Source organism: Calypte anna, chromosome 28 (genome assembly GCF_003957555.1).
Source record: "Calypte anna isolate BGI_N300 chromosome 28, bCalAnn1_v1.p, whole genome shotgun sequence".
NCBI classification, from domain to species: Eukaryota; Metazoa; Chordata; class Aves; order Apodiformes; family Trochilidae; genus Calypte; species Calypte anna.
The window spans coordinates 884,306-903,264 of NC_044273.1; the positions used below are offsets into that span (position 1 = coordinate 884,306).

Here is an 18,959-nt window from a genome sequence, read left to right on the forward strand (position 1 = left end):
AGAGGCAAATTCCCTCAGGCTGGAGGGAAGGTCTGGAGCCCGGAGGAGGCTGATGAACACGGGGGACATTTCTCTCTTCCCTGTCCTCCGGGTGCTCATTCCAGCCTGGGGGTTATCCCCTGAGGAGGCCAAGGAGCAAATCCTTTAATGCTGGGACTGTAGATCTGCCCTAAGGCAGTGGAAAGGAGAAAGCTGGGTGGAGCTCCTGCAGCCCCAGGGGATGACTGGCACTCACTGGCAGCCAGGGTGGTTCTTGGGGAAGGGGCTGGAGTTTGGTGTGTGGTGGGGTGGGCTGAGAGGTGATCATGTCCCATAGTCGCAGTGCTTCCCGCAGCCCACACTGGCTCTGGTTGGGAGCTTCCATCCAACCCTGAGCACCCCCCCAGCTGAAGCATCCACAGCACCCATGGGTGTCCTACAGCCCCAGCAGAGGGGACATGGGACAGGCAGGGCAGCCCTCCTGGGCGTGTGTGTGGCCATCCCAGCCAGGGGAATACAGCACTGGAGGGCACTGCACACCCAGCCAGCTGGAGATGGGATCAGTTTGGGCTTGTTGCAGTGGAAACATCTCCATTAACTTGGGTGGGGTTTGGGTCTGGCCTGGGGAAGCTGAGCAGAGGTGGTGATTTGGCTGACACTGTCTGTGCCCGGGGCAGCAGGAAGCTGACAGTCCCTCCAGCATTTCCCATCTTGTTCTTTGGTGAATTTGGGGCTCTGCCTCCTGATATTCTGTTCTCCCATCCCTGCGTGAGGGCAGCTCCAGCCCCCAAATTGGACTCAGACCCATTTCCAGGACTGAACCAGGCACATTCACAACCACAAAGGGCTTTATGCTCTCCAGACCCCTGCCAGCACCAGTGCAGCTGCAGCACCTCTTGCTGTCCCTGGTATCACCACCACTTCTGCATCCTGAGAGGAAACTGTTGCATCGTTTTGTTGTTGTGGCAACTGCAGTCAGAGCATCCCTGGAGAGATTTGGCCCAGGGAGCTGCTGGGACAGATGGAAAGGACAGATGCTGCTCCATCATGTGGAAAGGAACTCCCAGTGCAGGATTGACCCTGGGAAATTAAAACAGGGCTTGGAAATTTGCAGGTGGGCCATTTTGCAAGGAGGGGAAGGGAGGCTTTGCAGGGCCAGGTTTGCATTTGTGTTGTCAAATGTCCTGCCTCATTTCCTGGGGCCATGGAGAGGCTAAGGGGGGACTGAGTCGTGCAATTCCAGCTGGGGTTAAACAGCTTCACTGCTCTGTGAAACGAGCTGTGCAACGGGAGCCATTTGCAGAGCCCGAGTTTTATTGGTCCTACCACAAAACAGTGAACAGAGCTTGGCCGCTCTCCAGGCTTCAGGGGGAGAGAAGGAAAAACCACGTACCACAAAGGGCACCAGCAAGCCCATCCCTGGGGAGCCAGGGGTAGAAGTAAACAGAAAGATTGGGGGGACCCAGAATGAAGGAAAGTTTTTCAGAGCTGGGATCTGGAGGCAGAGCAGGGAGCTGGCCCTGTCCCCTGGGCTGAGGACCACCAGCCTCCTGCCCCAAATTACAGGGGCAAGGGCACAGGGCTCTGCTTGGAATATTTAATCTGATGGGAACAGACTTGCCCACATTAACCCGCCTCGTGATCCAACTTGTTATTGTCAACGAAATTGGGTCAATACTCAAGATGACACACCACTGAAAAGGCAAGTTTTTGGCAAAGCTGACATGCACCTTGAGCCCCCCCGTGCCAACCATGAAGAAAGACTTGAATCCTCCTACTGCCCGGACACCCAGCTGGGTGCACTCTTGAGTGCAGACACATCTTGCTGCAAGGAACCCATCCTGCAGCCCCCAGCTGTGGGAATGAATCATCAGATCCTTTGGGATAGAAAAGACCTTTAAGATCACAAAGTCCAACTGTTAACTCAGCACTGCAAGGGGGTAAGCAGGCAAAGATGACCCAAAAAACCAAAATTTAAGAGCTGCTGAAGGGGGCAGAGGCTCCAGACAAGCCCTGGGGCTGCTCCCATCTCAGTGGCCAGTTCAGCTCACTGAGGAGGCAGAAAACAAACTCTTGCCTTTCCTCGCTTCCCTCCCCAGCCAGAGATGGAAAACTTAGAGAAACAAGGAGAAAAAAGATCTCCTGGACAAGGCAGATGTTTCAAACCTGACCTGCTCTCTGTGACCTGCCAGCAGACACTGGTGCTGAAGCCTTCTGGCTGGTCAGGGGCCAGGAAACCCTCGGAGCTTCCATTGCTCTTCATTGGCAGCCCAAGAGTCTGCTTGGGCCACACAAGGACTTTGATGATGGCCTGATTAAAGACCAACCTAAGGAACTCAAAGAGAATTCTTTAAACGGAGCCTGCTGTGCCTAGGAGAACTCCTGCCATGTCTATTTATTTAAATTTAATGGAATTTTTGTGGTAAGCTAATTAAATATGAATTGATTATTTAAGAGGCAGTCAGAGCAGTTTAAGCACTGCGGACTTGATGATTTTAGTGTTTTCTTTAGAGAAGGGCTCCTAGTTATGGAGCTTTCTGCATATTGGACATATGAGGGGGGGGAAAAGGACACAAAGAGAAGAACAGCAAAGTTCAGATCTGGATTTTGAGGCATTTCTGGATGAGGGCCTGAGGTCTCCATCACCACCCTGTGCACTTGCCTCCAGCAAATGGCTGCTGGTCTCAGCTGAAGTTACCTGTCAAGAAACACAGGCATTAAATAATGCACAAAATACCTCACCAGAAAACATCCCCCTCTGGCATGTGGCAGCTCTGAGATGTGTTTCAGGAATGCTGCATCTCCCCTGCCCTCCCATGTCTTGCTGTCAGGGTGATGGGCACAGGAACAGGATGGCCAGGAGCTGACCCCAACTGTGATGCTGGTTTTCAGCACAAATATTGGACATCTCTGCATCACTGAGAACAGGATTCTGAAGGATTTTACAGACACACACTGAATATGGGTGGCCTTGCCTGGCCCCAGAGCTGCAACCCATCACAGGAGGAGAGTGGATGTGATGAGTACTGAGGCAGGGACCCAGGGGGCTGGAGCTGAAGCCTGAGACCATGGCAGACATCCGCCAACCTCCCAGCATGGCTGCAGCTGACCCACATCCTCTCTGTTGGGATAAAAGGGAGATGGGATTAATAAACTGGAGGACAACAGCCAAAAGAGACAGATGGCAAGAGCACCCTGCCACGAGTCATGTTTACCTATCTTGGGCTGAGTGTTACCTGCCCCATGCCTGCATCGTGGGGCAGCAGCTCCCAGCACCACTTCCATGGGAAAGGTTGGATTCCCTTCCAGCAGCCATCTGGCTCCAGGGCACCCAGCTGCAGGTCGGGCTTTGCCACTGAGCCTGGGCTTAGAGATGCCTCAGGCACCTCCTCAGGGTGCTCCTACCCCACAGGAATGCTCATCCCTAGCAGATGTGGGCTCATTGCTGCTCTTCCAGCCCTCAAATGGACACCAGCACCCAGCAAGGCCATTCCCCTGCCCCATCCAGCAGTGGGGTGCAAGTGAAGGCAGGCAGCGAGGGTCTGGGTGCTGTAGGACACTGGGTGCTCTTTCCTCAACCACTGCCGAACTTGGGGCTGGAGTGCCCTGATATGCTGGGTGTTGCAGGCTGGCAATGCACTGGTGTCCTATGGGCTGAAAAATCACCACATAAAAATCACCTGTTGGGAGGAAACTGGCTGCTTTCAAGCACAACAGAGGAGCAAGTGGGTGCTGCACCCTGAACTGACCTGAGGGTGCTTCACCTGCAAGAGCTCTGGATGCCTTGTCCCTGCTCAGCTGGGAACACTCCTTCCCTGAGCAAGGACCACATCTGGCAACTGAGAGCAGCTCAAGGTGTCACGACGTGGTGACACCAGGTCCCCTGAGCTGGCTCCAGCTTCTGGAGGGTACCCTGCCCTTTGGGGACAGGTATTTAGAAATGTTAAGGTTGGAAAGGACCTCTAAGATCATCAATTTCTCATCACCCAATTTCTCAGGTAGGATCATGTGAGTGTGACCCCAGCACACACCAGCAAATTTTTCTCCATGAGGATAGTGAGCCATGGGAATGGTGTCCCAGGGGAAGTGGTGGATTCCCCTAATTTGGGGAACGGGGTGCTGAGACATCTCAGGTAAGCAATGATATTAGAAGGGTGGGACCAGCTGGTCCCTGAGGTTCCTTCCAACCTGACACTCTGAGATTTTCTGGTTCCATACCCTGTGAGGCAGTGGCAGCTTTGTGGGGTTGGTTGAGCCATTGATTGGGTCGGGGTGCACTGTGTCCTTGCCAAGGAGCAAAGGTGGCACCGGTGAGGTGACCTTCAGGGCTCTGGTAGCAGCAGGAGGGAGCCAGCACCCACAGCCCAGGGCATCCTGATGTTCCACACTCCAGGAAGGAGGGACAGGGCATGTTGCACCATTACATGGGGTGCTCCAGCCTTGCATGGCAACCTGAGCACCCTGCCAGCCTTGTGCTGTCACATGCGTGTGGCACTGCAGCCTTGGCCTGTGACCTGTGTGTGATTTGCCAGCCTTGCTCTGTCACACAGAGGGTGCCAGCCTTGCACGGCCACCTGAATGCTGCATGTGAGCTTTGCACCATCTCATGGGTGCTCTCTTCCTGCACCATCACTCGGGTGCTCCATCCCCGCACCCCCACAGTCCGTCTCCCCCCCCCACTCCCCACGCGGGGGCGGGGGCTCGCGCGGGGAGGGCAGCTGAGGACAGGGGGAGGGAGCGTGAGGCCGCGCCCGCCTCCGCCCCCCGCGTCTGGCGCGTCGGTCGGGCCCGGCCCGGCCCGGCCCCGGCGCCTCATTGTGCTTCGCCTCACGCCGGCCCAAGATGGCGGCGGCGCCGGAGAGCCCCGCGAGCCGCTAACGACAATAGAGGGAGGCGAGGGGAACGGGCGCCCCCGCCGGCACCGGCCCTCCCCTCCCCGCCTCTCCCGCCGCGCCGCACCCCCCCTCCCCCTCCTCTCCCCCGCCGCTGCCGCCGCACCTCGCACACGCCCCCCGGCCGGGCCCGGCCGCCACACCCCACCCCGGCCGGCCCCTCTAGCATGGTGCGGGGCCGCCGCCGCCTCCTCCTCCGGCTGCCGACATGGGCGAGAGGCTGGAGCTCCGGCTGAAGTCGCCCGTGGGAGCCGAGCCCGCCGTCTACCCCTGGCCGCTGCCCGTCTACGTGAGTATGGCCCCGGCCCGGCACCTGCCCCGCTCCCTGTCAGCGCCGCCCGCTCCCCGGGCCCGGCCACCCGCGGCGGCCCCGTTCAGCCCGGCGGGCCCCCGGCCCCAGCCCGCCTCCCCCGGCCCCTTCCCTTCGCCAGCCCGCCGTGGCTTCCTCCCCCCCATCCCTCCCGCCGAGCGCTTTCTGTCACTTGTTAATCAATCCCTTAACGCCTGCCCTTCCCGGCAGGAATTGGCGTTATTTATCCGGCGGCGTTTCCCGAGCGGGAGCGAACCCCCCCCCCCTCCCCGGGTGCGGGCCGGAGGGTGAGGGGCTGCCGGGCTCCCCAGCCCGGGGTGCTGCTGCTCTCCTGGAAGTCAAATCCCCAATTTCTTTTTATAATTGGTTGACTAAACTTAAGGGCGGGGAGGAGGAGGACTGGTTAATGAAAAGTTTTCGTGTTTTCCTGAGCCCGACTCGTGTAACCGGTTAATGACCGGCGCCGCTCCGAGCGGGTGAAATCGAGAGGGGTTTCTGGCTGAGAAATATCGCTTTAATTATCGATGGCTTCGGGTGCTCAGGGGACCCCCCAAAAAGCAGTCGCAGGAGTGGAAATAAACAGAGGAGAAGCGTTAATTGTGGGTAGAGGAAAAGGACTTTGCCTTGAGTACGTGCTGGTGGGGCTGGTGCTGCTGCCTACGTTTGCCTCAGATGAGTGCCCTTGTAGCTTCTCTTTTATTTAGTCTGAACAGAATTCAAGTCAGGTTTGTCAGTTGATGGCAGCCGTAATCCGCATGCTTTCAAATAAAATGTCACTTGTCCCTGTTCAGTTACGTGAGCGGTGTTTTTTTCCCTAACTTGCCTGACTTTTTCCTGCCTCTCCCGAGCCCTGAGTGAGAGATGTGTGACCTTGATAACAGTGTCCATGTTCAAATTAGCCTCACGAGAGGCGAAAGGCTTGGGAGGGCTTTTATTTTATTTTATTTTTTTAAAGTGGTTATACGTAGGCTTTGTACCCCTTCTCCCCCCCTGTCTGTAGCACCTCTGAGAACAATCTGTAAAGGGAAAAATGCCTGTCTGTTTTGCTTGGCCTGGGTACTGTTGATTAATCCCTGCGTTTCAGGCTTTGCTGTTGTACGTGTGCTGCTTTGCGGGGAGAACATGCTGGGACGCACGGGCTGGGGCTGCTGATCTCGTTGCTGGCTTGGCAGTCGTGAGGCTCTTGTGTGTGAATGATTAGGAATATATCGGTTGTGGCAGGGGAGATGGCTGTGTGTGTCCCCCTCCCTTTTGGTGCTGTAGCGGTGCTTTCCAAAACATCCTCCATTTAGACTGGCGTGTTGTTTTGATCCAGGCTGCTCCTGGAGCTGGAATCTCCAGCACACAGTGGTTAATGCAGCCTTTCCTGTTTGGGCAGCTCTGTCATTCCTGTCTGGGTGTTCGCGGGCGCGCGCGCTCTACTTAAAATTGTCAGAAACTGAAAGTATAAGGATGACCAGTTCAGTTCTCTACATGCAGCCAAATATTAACTCAGGTGTCTTGGGCGAGCTGTGTTAAGTATAGGTTCAAGATTACATAGGTTAGGGATTAATTGGGAAGCAATTAATGGTTTAATGTATATTCACAAAACTTCTTACAGGCTTAAAAAAAATCCAAGCCCCACAACCTTCCCCTCCTACTCCTCCCCCTCTTGTCCCCTGGTTAAAAAATATGTTTTATCGCTGTTTGCAGCATAGGAAGTCAACATCTGGTTAATTTAGGGAAACTTGAGCAGCCAGTTCTGAAATGACAGAGTTCATAGGTGTTTTTTCCCCAGTTAATCACAAACGCAACGAGTGGGGGTGCTTATCCACGTGTGCTCTCTGCGTGCGTTAAGAAACACCCCGGAACCCAAACAACCCTGTCATTAAACCAGCCTCTCTGCCTTGCAGATTTTTCCACAGTAGTGCAGGAGCAGCTGGTTGATCTGGAGCCAATCAATATTCTGTCCTGCAGTTTTGGGGAACGGATCACGCCGCATATTCCCGAAGCGTGCGCCTGCGTGGGCATGCAGGCATAGGGACACACACACACACACACACTGCTTGCAGCTCTGGCCTTCCCAGCAGCAGATGAACTCTGGAGCTTTAGAAATAAATCCTCCTCTTGGTACATGGCAGCATTTAGCCTGCTGACATTGTACTCTGCTGAACTGTCGACTTTTCTTCCCCTGGTTGGCTCAGCGTTGAGCTGGCAGCAGGGTCTCTGTACCGTTGTGGTTTTGGAGCTCGGCTCGGTTTGACGTAAGCAGAACATTTCTTAGTTTCACCACTCTTTCTGCTGCTTTGTTTCTAGGAAGCAAGGTGGGATACCTGGGGGGGAAACGAAATAAATAATTCAAGTAGTTTTATTTAGCAGCGTTCTTGCTGCTTCCTGTTGTATGCTGTGAGATATATTTTCCTAAGAGAGCTGGTGAGAAAGGGGAGGGGAAGCTCACAGTGCTTGCTAATTATTTTTGGTGAGAGTGCCAGAAATGGCAGGGAATCATCTTTCCCAACATCAGAGGCTGAGTGGTGGTGTAGACCTGCTGCTTGATGAGTGCCACGGTGTGATGTAACCCTGCATTGAGTAACTTGGCTATTTTTGTGCTCTTACTACATCTTAAATTAGCAGTGTCAGTATTGCTGCGTGAAGGGCTAAGGGTCCATATTAATAGATGCCTGGATTAATAATGTGTCTGTTTGTCACAGGACTGCTGCTTATTTCATGTATAATAGGAGAAGTGGGGTCTCTTCAGACTGCTGAGTTTGCATAATAGCTCAGCTGACAAACTGGTGCTTGTTGGGATGCTAAAAGAGCCTGGGAGGGTGGTGTGAAACATGTATTTCCCTTCGAGTCTAATTAGGGCCGTGGGAGGAGAGAACGTTGGTGTTGCAGATCCAGCCTCCCACTGGCTTCCACACAAAACTGAAAGTATGACTCCAGCCCCCGCCTTCTGCTTCTCTCAAAGGAAAGGCCACGGTTTCCTAATGAATCCATGGTGAGCAGTTCTGTCCCTAGCACACTGTGATGAGTAAGTTGAATAGTGCATGGTGAGTAATCTCTCCTCATGACTCACAAAATATTTTCTGATGTTGACCTCTGTTTTTATGAGTGCCCTGCTTAATCAGAGCTGAAGTGAGTTTATTCTTTTGTGTGCCATTTAACTCCTTGACTCCCACATACCTGACCCTTTTTTTGCTCCTGTTAGGTTGTCAGAGGCCAGTGATAATGCATTAAAAAATATTTTTGATACTGTGAGAGATACAGGTCTGGATAAAGGAAGTGTGTTATGTGCTCAGATGGGCGAGTGAGCAGAGTTAATGGATCTAGGTGGTTTTAAATAATGCTGATAGGAGGTGGTGACATTTGAAGTCGTAGTTCAAGTATTGATGTGCTCAACTTGGTACTTAATACTTGGGAGCTGCATCTGATGAATACAAGGGGTGAAATGCCCTTGTAGTTCTAAGACTTGCAGATGTTTAGGTTTATTCCAGAGAATTATCCTTAAAATTGATTCATTCTGTTGTCTCTGACTATTACTGTAGTCAAATCTTAATAGCTGTTAGGTTTGAATATGAGGATTTTTCACACTGTGATAAGTTCTGTGTGATCTGTGAGGCATCTGAGATTGTACTTTGAACTCCCCTTGACAACAGTTCCTGCTTAAGGAGTCCCAGCCTACTGTGTGTGAAAGGTGTGTGGGGGGTCTTGGGTTGGGTTTTTTGGTTTTGTTTTTTTTTTTTTTAAATCTGGATCAGTTCCTCAGTCTGGTCTGGCACAGTTCTGCAGATACATCACTGGCACCAGTGGGGGATTGCTTGCCTACAGAACTGAGCAACAGGAGACTCCAAGAGCTGCTGAAGCTGTTTGAAGCTGATTATTGTCACCAAAACTGGTGTTTGCTGAGCTGTTGGAGGTTGTGAATGTGGAAAAGCCTGTTTTCTGGTAGCATGTGCATCATTTCTCTCCTCTCCCTTAGGTTTGCACTGAAGGGGTTTGCAGTGTGATCAAAGGGTGGGAGGGGAGGCAGAGGCACAGCCAAGTGATGGGAGGGGGCCTGGTGTTGATTCTGAGTGGCTGACACTGTTGTGGCACTGAGTCCTTCTGCAAATGACCTGCTGCCTGTCATGTTAAAGAGTGTGCAAGTCCTTTCAAGTTTCAGAATTAGACATCTGCCTGTCCTGCCTTGCTCTTTTCAGCTGGTAGACCTTCCCGTTGTTTGCCTGCTGAATGGCATTCCCCCAAAAGATAACTGCAAACCCCCTGTCTGTCATGTTTTTTGTGTGTCACATTCCCTCCCCTCCCTGTTTGACTTGTAGGGAGTAGGTAATCCTGTAGTGATAGTGCTTGGGAACTCCACCTGCAGCCCAGGCCACTGCCAGGTAAGCACCTGTGGATCCCAGTAGGCTGACACTCTGGGTATCTTTTACCACTTATGTTCCCAATTTCAACCTGGACATCTCAGAGCCTCTACTTTGTCCCAGGAGGGGACAGTCCTGGTTGCGCCCTTGTGCAGTAAGGTACCTCCCCCATGAGCTGCTGAAGCTTGAAGCCTCCAAATTAGCAACTGTGATGATAAGTCTGCCTTGAATAATTTGTTCATTTGTCTTGTTCCTCCTCTTTGCTGCTGACTTTCCACTCAGCTGTAATGGCAAAAGATTGTTGGCTAATTGAGTGTTGTCACCCCTGCAGCTGTTGGAGAGGTGTCTGTGTGTCTGTTCTGAGGAGCAACAGGATACCAGCCTGGTGACACTGACTTTGTACAGTGGAAGGGTGCAGGGTGTGTGTGGGGCTTTTTCTTCCTTTCTTTTCCTCTCTCCACTGCTCAGTGGTACAGCTGATACCATTCTGTCACCAAAGGAATGTGCTATGCACAAAAAGCTCAAGGCCAGGCAGGAGTGTCACCTTTGAAATTAAAGATCAACAGGAGAGATTAATGAGAAACCTTGTTTAAGAATGTAATGCTTTTTGTGTGTGTGTGTGTCACTCAGCTTTACAGGGAATAGTTTTTCTGGTGATTAACTTTGACTTCTCAGCCAGGCAGGCAGATGTAAGAGCAGTTGCTGAAGTTGAGTGCCATAGTATGGTAAAATCAATTTGGGAATTCCTAATTTGGACCCAAAATGGTCCCCTTGGTGTTGCCCCTCATCTGCTGGCCCTGTGCCTCTGACCATGGCCCCTAAACATCTCCAGCCCTTCCTGACCCCATCCCCCGTTACACCCCAGCAGGATGAGCTGCAGGAAAACATCTTCACCACTTGGGTGTTGTTACCCTTGGATCCATTTGTACTGCAGGTAGAAGGTGGGAATGCCAGGAGGGGACAGGGTCAGCCCCCCCCTTTCAGCTGCCAACCTCAGTTCCTCTCTGCTCTGAAGCTGTGTGTGGGGCGGCTCCGTGAACCGGATCGCTGCAAATATCTGGGCTGGAAAAAAAATGTTCCAGTGTTTTCATAGCCGGCCCCCCCTCCTCTCCCCTCCACCCTGCTCTGTAATCTGACTCATGCCGCCTTCCCAGGGCAGCCCGGATGGGTACAAAGGAGGGGGCGGCGATGGAGCTGCCTTTGCCAGGCAAAAAAACCTCCCCCCCCCCCTGAGTAATCGCCCAGAAATTCGGCTGCGGTGGCAGAAGTTTAGGGGATTTTCTCTTTGATTTCATAGATGCTGTCGGTGCAGCTTGTTGGGAAATGTTTCTAATTACTTATAGAAACTTCTCTAGTGAAGAAAAGGTTTTAGCACATTTCCGATTTCTCAACACTCCTCTGCCCTCCCCAGCTGGAAGAAACCCCAGAACAACAAATGGGGAGTGATGAGAGTGAAGAGGGAAAAATTGGCAAATATTTGCCCGTCATTTCAAAAGCACTTGGGCTTCTCTGCCCAGTGGAGAAACAGAAGCAACTGGCAGTTGGGTTGGTGGGGTTTTTTTCTGTCTTTTTTCTAACAAATGCCAAAGGGAACCCAGCAATGTGGTGCTGGGAGGTGAGGTGACCTCACAAGGCGAGGAAGACCATAACCATGCAGCGTTTAATTGTGCAGCACGTGGTTAGTACAGAATAGCACTTTGCTTCTGGGCTTTCCCCTTTGAAGTAGAACTTGCCATGAGTGACAATTGGTACTTGTTCAGTTTTCAGACTGGCTTTTGTTCAGAGCACTGACCCGTTGTGTACAATATAAATCATGAGTTCAGTTAACAGACACTTTTTTCCAGCTTTTTCTGTATGAAAAATAAAAGTTGTTCTCTTGTATTCCATCTTAAGACCACAGTACTCTTTTATTTTTTTATATAACTGAATTATCTGGAAGGTAGTTGTTAAAAGACAGAGTAGCTGTTCAAGATTCTCAAGATTGCTTTTTTTTTAATTTTGCTTTTTTTTATTACAAGCAGATGAGTGAGGATTTATGACCAGAGTTCCAGCTCAAATTTATCTCCCTGAAATTCACAATTGGACACAATATTGGAAGCTTCTTGTGTGCCAAGGGAAATCCATGCCACCACCTGCAACTCCAACTCTTGTCCTTCATGGCAGCTTTAATATATATGGAGATGGTTATCTTTTCAAGTCTTGGATAAGTGACTGAGTTGTGTTTCTCCTGGGAATTTAGGCAAAATATCTTGCCTCTTGGTATGCAAGATTTATGGGAAATTTAATCACCCTTCTCCCCAGACATCCATGTGTCTACTTTTGTACTCTTCTTTCTTTTCCCCCTTCCATACTGCCTTGCTTTTTTCTTCTGCTTTGAGTTAACCTTTGACTGTCTGATTAAAGCTTTTTACCCTAATGATCAGGATAAGGACCAGGGGTAGGGTGCTTTTTTCCCCCTTAGAGTGTATTTATCACAAAATGATGATGAGAAAGTGTCTCACAAACACAAAATATTTTAATGTAATTTATTTTCTCCTTCCTAGCAGAAGGATACACATAAGCAAGAGAAGTTCATATTAGGAATTGTGAACACAGTGTATTTACTTCTGTGGTAAATATTAAACATAGGACAAAACCAGCCCTGAACAGGATCAGGAAATAAAACTGAATAGGCAGTAATATTTGCCACATGTTGCTACAGATATAAAATTGAGTAGGTTCTATTTTTAGAGCATAGGAAGAGGGTGAGTATATTTTACAGCAGGAAATGATGGGTTCCTAGATATAAACAGACCTATGAATAATAAAAAAGTTATTGTATGAGTATTTTGTTTTCTTTCATTTCATCAGTGAATGAGTTTCCTAAAAATATACACTGAAAGAACTTTTGGCTTAAAAGTAGATTTTAGATGAAAAATATAAGGAATCAGTGAAGATGGCTAAATGGAGCACTGGACACTGAAAAAACCCAAAACACTCCAGAAAGTTCTGATTAAGCTTATTAGTAAAAATTACTGGGTTTTAATACTTTTTCTGAATTTGAGAAACTTTGATGTTTTCTGTGTAGTGTGATTTCCCTGACTTTTTGGCACCAATTTGTCATTTACTTCTTGGAGCACAGCAGTATTATTTGTTTGGCATCATATACTTCTGAAATTCTAAAAAAGTTGAGCTTTTAAGGCTGCTTTTTCATTTCTCAGCTGTATTTCTGTTGAGTTGGAGGCAATGCCCTTGAGTTTGTGGCTCTGTTGGTAAAAAAGTCCTTTCGTGCTGAGAGATCAGGGTGGGCTCTGACCCTTTGAGGATGGGGACTGGAGCCTGTGTTGATCTCCCTTTGGTTTTGTCCCTGTCTGTTAAAACACAGTGGTTTGCAACATATGAAGAATACATTGTAATATTGTAGGGTCACTTAAAAGTCTCTAAAATGGAAGCTTTTAAAAATGGCAGACACTTGAAGTTCACCTGAACTGTTCAAAATCTGCCCTGGGGGTATTTGGTATCACTCCTCTGCAGCACAAGTTGAAATCATGAGGGGAAATCCATAACAACCATTTGTATTTTGTTTCTGTCCCTCACAAAACATCTTTCTTAAAGAACTTAAGTGGGCTTTAGAAAGAACACAAGGTTTTATTGCTGTTTTCTGTTATGTAGAACATTTCTGTGTACAGCAGGAGCAGAATGTCTGAGCTGTCCAAGACTGAGTGTGTCTGCAGAATGTGAAATGGTTGGTTCAGGTGGTATTGTCCTACCAGTGCCCTGCAGGATTGTTCCCTTTGGCTTGCCAGTTTTCTGTGCAGGAGCTGAGGATCAGCAAATGCTGACTGAGAGCTCATCCCAGCACCCACCAGGGATGTGGGAGGACTGTGGGCTTGGTGAGAAAAAGATGGCAGCCACTTTCAGCAATAGCAATTTTGGGACTCAGTGTTCATTTCTGTGAGCAGTAACCCTCTGCTTAGGTTTTGTTTCTGGCAGGGTGGATGTATGTGGCTGTTTTCTGCTTCCTTCACCTCTCCCATTACTGCTGCATGGGAGGATTATTTATTTATTAACACAGGCTGTGGTTACACAAAAACTTGAAAAGTGGTAGGTAGCTCATAGAAACTTAGAATGGTTTGGGGTGGAAGGCACCTTGAATATCATCAAGTTCCTCCTCCCCTGCCATGGGCAGGGACACCTCCCCCAGCCCAGGGTGCTCCAAGCCCCATCCAACCTTCAGCACTGCCAGGGATGGGGCAGCCACAGCTTCTGGGGGCAGCCTGGGGCTCAGCACCCTCACAGGGAAGAATTTTCTCCTAATGTCTGATCTAAGTCTCCCCTCTTCTACTATTAAGCCATGTTCTCTTGTCCCTCACTACATGCCCTTGTGAAAAGTCCCTCTCCAGCTTTCTTGGTGGCCCCCATCACGTACTGAAAAGCCCCTGTAAGATCTGCCCAGATCCTCCTTTTCTCCAGGCTGAAGAACCCCAACTGTCTCAGCCTGGGTTGATAGAAGAGCTACTCCAGCCCTATTTTAATTTTTCCCTCCTTTGTATTTAGATGTGGAAGTAGAAACAACTCTCACCATCTCTCTCCACTTGCTGCTGTATTTCAGCTTCCCTCACCTAACAGTGTGTTTCTCCAGTGGGGTGGGGAACTGGCCTGGTTGAAAGGTAATAAAGCCAGAACCCCAGAAAGGTTTAAGTTTTAGCTCTAAGCCATTCCTGACTTCACTGCATGTGTGCACAGGCACTGCTGGCCCAAAGCAAGAGGTGACTTCTGGGGAAGCAGTGGCAAGGCAGGTAGCTGCATTGGTTGAAACTGTTTGAAATGATGCCTTTCCTATTGACTGGAACAAAAGCCCAGCAGTCTGCTCTGTCCCAGAATAAGCACACACTGGACTCCTTCTCATGAGGGCACGGTGCTGCTTCAGCTGCTGGAATCACTGCAGCATCCACGTGCTCCCTCCAGCTGTCACATGGAGGGAATGGTTTATAATTGCCTAAAATTTAATTGAAGGGCAATAGGATATGCCAGTGCAAGGTACCATTTTACCAGAGTAGCTGCATTCCCCTATGCATTCCCTTACAAACATTTGGGATTTTTTTTTTTTTGTCTTTTTTGCATAACAGAACTACTTGGGTTTCTGCAGACAAAGTCAGGAGGCCATCCTGCTGGAACTGTCCCTGTGGGTGTTGCCTTAGACACTCCTGCAGAATGACTGGATGTTAATATATTTATACAGCCCCTCCTACCTGCTATCAGGGGAACCATTCCCTCTTGCCTGTGTGCAGTGTCCGTAGCAACAGTCAGAATTGCTGTGTGGAAAGGCAAAATGGTTTTCTTGTTGGTTTAGGCAGCTGCAGTGAAAGGATGAGTCCCTGGTGCAACCTCATCCACAGCTCTTGCCTACAGATTCTGAATCACCTGTGGTCATGCTTCCTGGGGATACCTGGGACAGTTTGGATCTTCTTTTCTAATGCCTGTTCCCTTTGTTACCTTGGTAGTTTTAGTATATTTTGCACATTGGGTCAAACTTTTATTTTCTTTTAAAATCCTTTATAGCCATAAAGCCCTTCATGTTTTCCATTTGCTTTTGTGTGACAGTAAACTTACCAACCACTGAAACAGCTTCAGACTTTTGTGTTCTCTTGCTGTGTGGGAGATGGATTTCAAAATGCAGTCTTGGTATCTCTTGGTTCCCTCTGTTTCTCTGAGGCTGGGAGGAAAGGAACAGACACAAGCTGTTCACTGCATGAGATCTCCTTTTGTATGTACCTGTATATTTTTAATTTCCTTGTACTTTCTTGATGCTTGAAAGAAGACTTTCGGCTTTCTTCTCACCCGATAAGAAGACACAGGTTGTTGCTGTGGAAACTAAGTGACAGCGTCTTGATTTGGGGTAAAATCTGGTGATATTAAATGAAGTCTAGCCATACAATATGAAGGATTGCAAGGGGCAGACTTTCCCTTTTCCATACCCAAAGCCTAACTGGTGTTTGAGCATGAGGCAATGGATATAAAATGCCCAGTGAGTGGAGGCCCTGGCAGGTCTGGGGAGGCTGAGAGCTTTCCTTTTGTTCAGCTGGCCTGCAGGCTGCTCTCTGCTGCTGCAGCAGCTGGAAGTACTTTGGTTTCAGCTTTTCACAGGGTCTTGTCAGCTATTGTTTGCAGGTGTATTGAATATGGACATGATCTGGACACAGAAGTTGTACTGGTGAATCTTTCTAGACAGGGTGTAAATTAAGTGAAACCCTGGGGGGGGGGGGAGGAGGAAGGCAAACTTCTGACAGGCTGAAGGCAGTGGTTTTGAGAGGGCATCTGTGTGCCATGCAGCCTGCTGGATGCTTTCCTGGTTCCTGTGGGGAAGCTGCAGCTGCAGCAGCTCACATTGCCTTGCTTGGTGTCTAGAGAAATGCTTATCATCCTCCACAGATGGAGGAAACCTAGGGGGCATTAAAGAGGCACTTGTCCCACTACTCTTCTGCAAGATTGATTGGCTTTTCCTAATCCATCTTTTTGATCTCTGCTAACCATCTTGTCTCCAGCTGTAATATCCTCTCCTTTGGCTTTATGGACCAGTGCCTGGGGAGAGAGAGCTGCCACTACAGGCAGCCAGGCTGCTCTTTGAAACCAGAGGCTGGTGAGGTTGACCTCGTTTGTTTTGCAAGCCAAACAGATCGTTTGCAGATCAGAATTTGGCAAATCAAAATGACTTCTGTTAAAACATGGGTGGAGTCAGTGCTTGGGAGCCAATGTTACATGGTTGAGGTGTTGAAAGTAGAATGGTATCTAAAGAGAATCATTAAAAGGTAGTGTTGCCATTGACATTTTTTTTTTTTTTTTAGAACTAGCTTGTTTCATGGTTTGTTTTCTCTGAATTGCTTGGATTCATCCGGTGGGCAGTGAAAAGCTTGTAGGAGATCTCTTCCTTCTGCTTTGCAAATGCTTGTCCACAGTTTGCTTGCAGGCTGCTTTGGTCACCCAGCCTGGTTTTGGGGAGGAAGTGTGGATTTAGTGAGCCAAGAACCAGCCTGGTCCCACAGAGGTAAGAATTACTTCTGCTCAGGGACAGTTTACTCTTGAGCACTTGAACTATGCACAAAAATGTTCCTATCTTTGAAGAGCAGATAAGGAGTCCTAAAGTTCTTGGGTGCTCTGAGAGCTACTGATAGAAAGCACATCATGAGCTGTTTGGTTTTGGGTTTATTTTTTTTGTTTTTCAAGACCTCATCCAGATTTTCAAACCATTTGTTGTCCCTTCAGGTTTGCAGGTTTGGGCTTTTTGCTGCCTTTGCTGTGCAGCACTGTGCAGACTCATCAGATCTCACAGGGATCCTTTTTTGTTTGGTTGGTTTTTTTTTGGGGTTTTTTGCATGTCTAGAAATGAAGTTTAGGAAAATACATCACTAACCCCCAAGCCCCAGCAGGATAAGCATAAGAAGACCTAAAATATAAAAAGATGTGAATTTGGGAGGGCACTGGGGTGTTGTTCCTTACTCCAGGCAATGAGGGCTGCCCAGCTTTATTGAACACCTTCTTTGTTTGAGGAAAAAAAGATAGAATGCTTAAATCTGTTGCTTTAGGGTAGAGATTCACTTTAGGGTACAAATTGTTGCACTGTGAAATAACTGGTCCTGTACAAATACACCCAAGGGTTTAGTATATAGGACTGGATTACAGAATTATATCAAAACAATACCATTAAGCTATCCTGAGGGATGTTAACTTGTAAAAATAATGTAGTGAAAACATCCACACCTGGTGGAAGAGCGTGTGGTGCTTTGTGTTCAGTGGGAATTGCAAGCCCTGAGAACAGCCAGGTTGTGTTGGGGCAAAAATGTAATAAATTGGTGTTGTCACTTTACCTGGATCTTGTGGAGTGTTCTGCAGAAATCCTATTCAGCTGCTTTTGTTAGAAATTGGGTGCTGTGTTGACCAAAGTTATATTTTGATGACTAAAAGGTCTGGTACTGCTCATAGGATGTAGTGGGATTGGGGTCCTGTAGTTTTCTTCTGTAGGTAGTACAGAAATAGCCATGATTACTGCTGAGAACTCTGGAGGTCTGGTCATAGTGGTGAGTTCCTTTAATTTGAGTTAACGAAGAGGATGTGATTATAGAAAATTATAATGATTGCACAAAAACACATATTTGGAAAGACTTCTGGAGCACTGTTTTATTTGGCCTTCAAAGCCATGTGTAGGGCTTCTCTTAACTGCAAGATACAAAATGTCTTTTGTATGAAGAGGGCTGGCTGACTCCAGCAGAAAAATTGGGTGGAAAACTTTGGGAAGAGGTGAAGGGAAAGATTCAACTCTTAAACTCTGCTCCATGACCTATTCCCCATGTCCTAGAGGGTGAAACTGCTCATGCAGTTTGGTGTGGTGTGAGCAGGAGTCGTGCATGCTGGTGTTGCTTCTGGCACTAGTGAACTAAAAGTAATAGCAGTGGGTGTGTTTTTGGCTTAAAACTCTTTAACTCCAGTGATTAGAGTTGTAGTAACATGTGGATGGAGCAATCTGTTGTAAGAATCAGAACTGTGAAGCTGTTCAGTCCTGCTGGCTGAAACTGTTCTCTGCTGTTTTCCATAGGAAATTGGATTCTCTTAGAAGTAACTTTTAAAAAAGTCACTTTTTTTCGGTTTTTTTTTGTTTCCAATGACACATCTTGGCAAAAACCATTGAATTTTCTCTGGGAGCTCACGTTTCAGTTTTATATTGGATGTCTAGGTTGAAAATAAGAACCTTTTATTATGAAGTTCAGCTGGAGAGAATTTGACTGCAATAACTACACTTTAATGTGTGTTTAGGTTTGTGTTTTGTTTTGCTTTTGCTTTGCTTTACTTTTTGGAACTGGAATAGCTTGGGGTCTTCTCACTAATTACTACAGACTGCAACTTTTTACTTTAAATACTTCATGCACAGCCCATATTAAAGAGATAAGGTCTTGTCTCGGGAAAGATCTTCCATTTATGGAGCCCAGATGATTCTGAGGGCCCCTCAAACTCCAGAAATACCAGATCATTGCAGGAGTACAGCCAGGCCCAGGAGCAGCACGTAGTGTGCTTCACATCAGTGTGTAGGGGAGGAGGGAGGGAGGAGAGCTTGGAGCAGAGCTGGAGGATGGATGGAGCTGCTCTTGGTGACAGAGAGCACCTTGGCATCACCTCCTGACTGCACCCAGGACAGACCCACTTCTTGAGGCTCTTCCAAAAGGCTTCTGCAGAGTGGATGTGATGATTGATGGGCAGTCTGCTGGGAGGAGGCTCTTCACCAGATATTTTACTGCCCAAGCATTGGGAGTGCAGATGCAGCAGAAAGCTGTGCTCTCAGGGGTGTCTCTTGGCCAAAGTACAACAGGACCTGCTGGGATCATGTGCCTGCAGGAGAGGTGTAGCTGTGTGCTGGTCACTGCAGCCTGAAAAAAGTTAACCCCCCCCCTGCAAGACTAAAAAATA

The 18,959-nt window shown here is 48.7% G+C and overlaps 1 protein-coding gene across 6 annotated transcripts in view; it reads left to right on the forward strand.

The window, feature by feature from the left end:
* The first annotated feature begins 4,996 nt into the window (after positions 1–4,996).
* DOT1L (DOT1 like histone lysine methyltransferase) overlaps positions 4,997–18,959 on the forward strand; it is a 75,435-nt gene continuing 61,472 nt past the window's right edge. For 5 of the 6 annotated variants that reach the window (XR_003988640.1, XM_030466529.1, XM_030466524.1 and 2 more), the window contains exon 1: positions 4,997–5,160. Coding sequence is in view for 5 of the 6 variants with exons in the window: in XM_030466529.1 (XP_030322389.1) it covers positions 5,080–5,160 (81 nt within the window). In the remaining variant the exon portion in view is untranslated. The remainder of the gene's footprint in view (positions 5,161–18,959) is intronic. The other variant, XM_030466525.1, reaches the window with a different exon arrangement.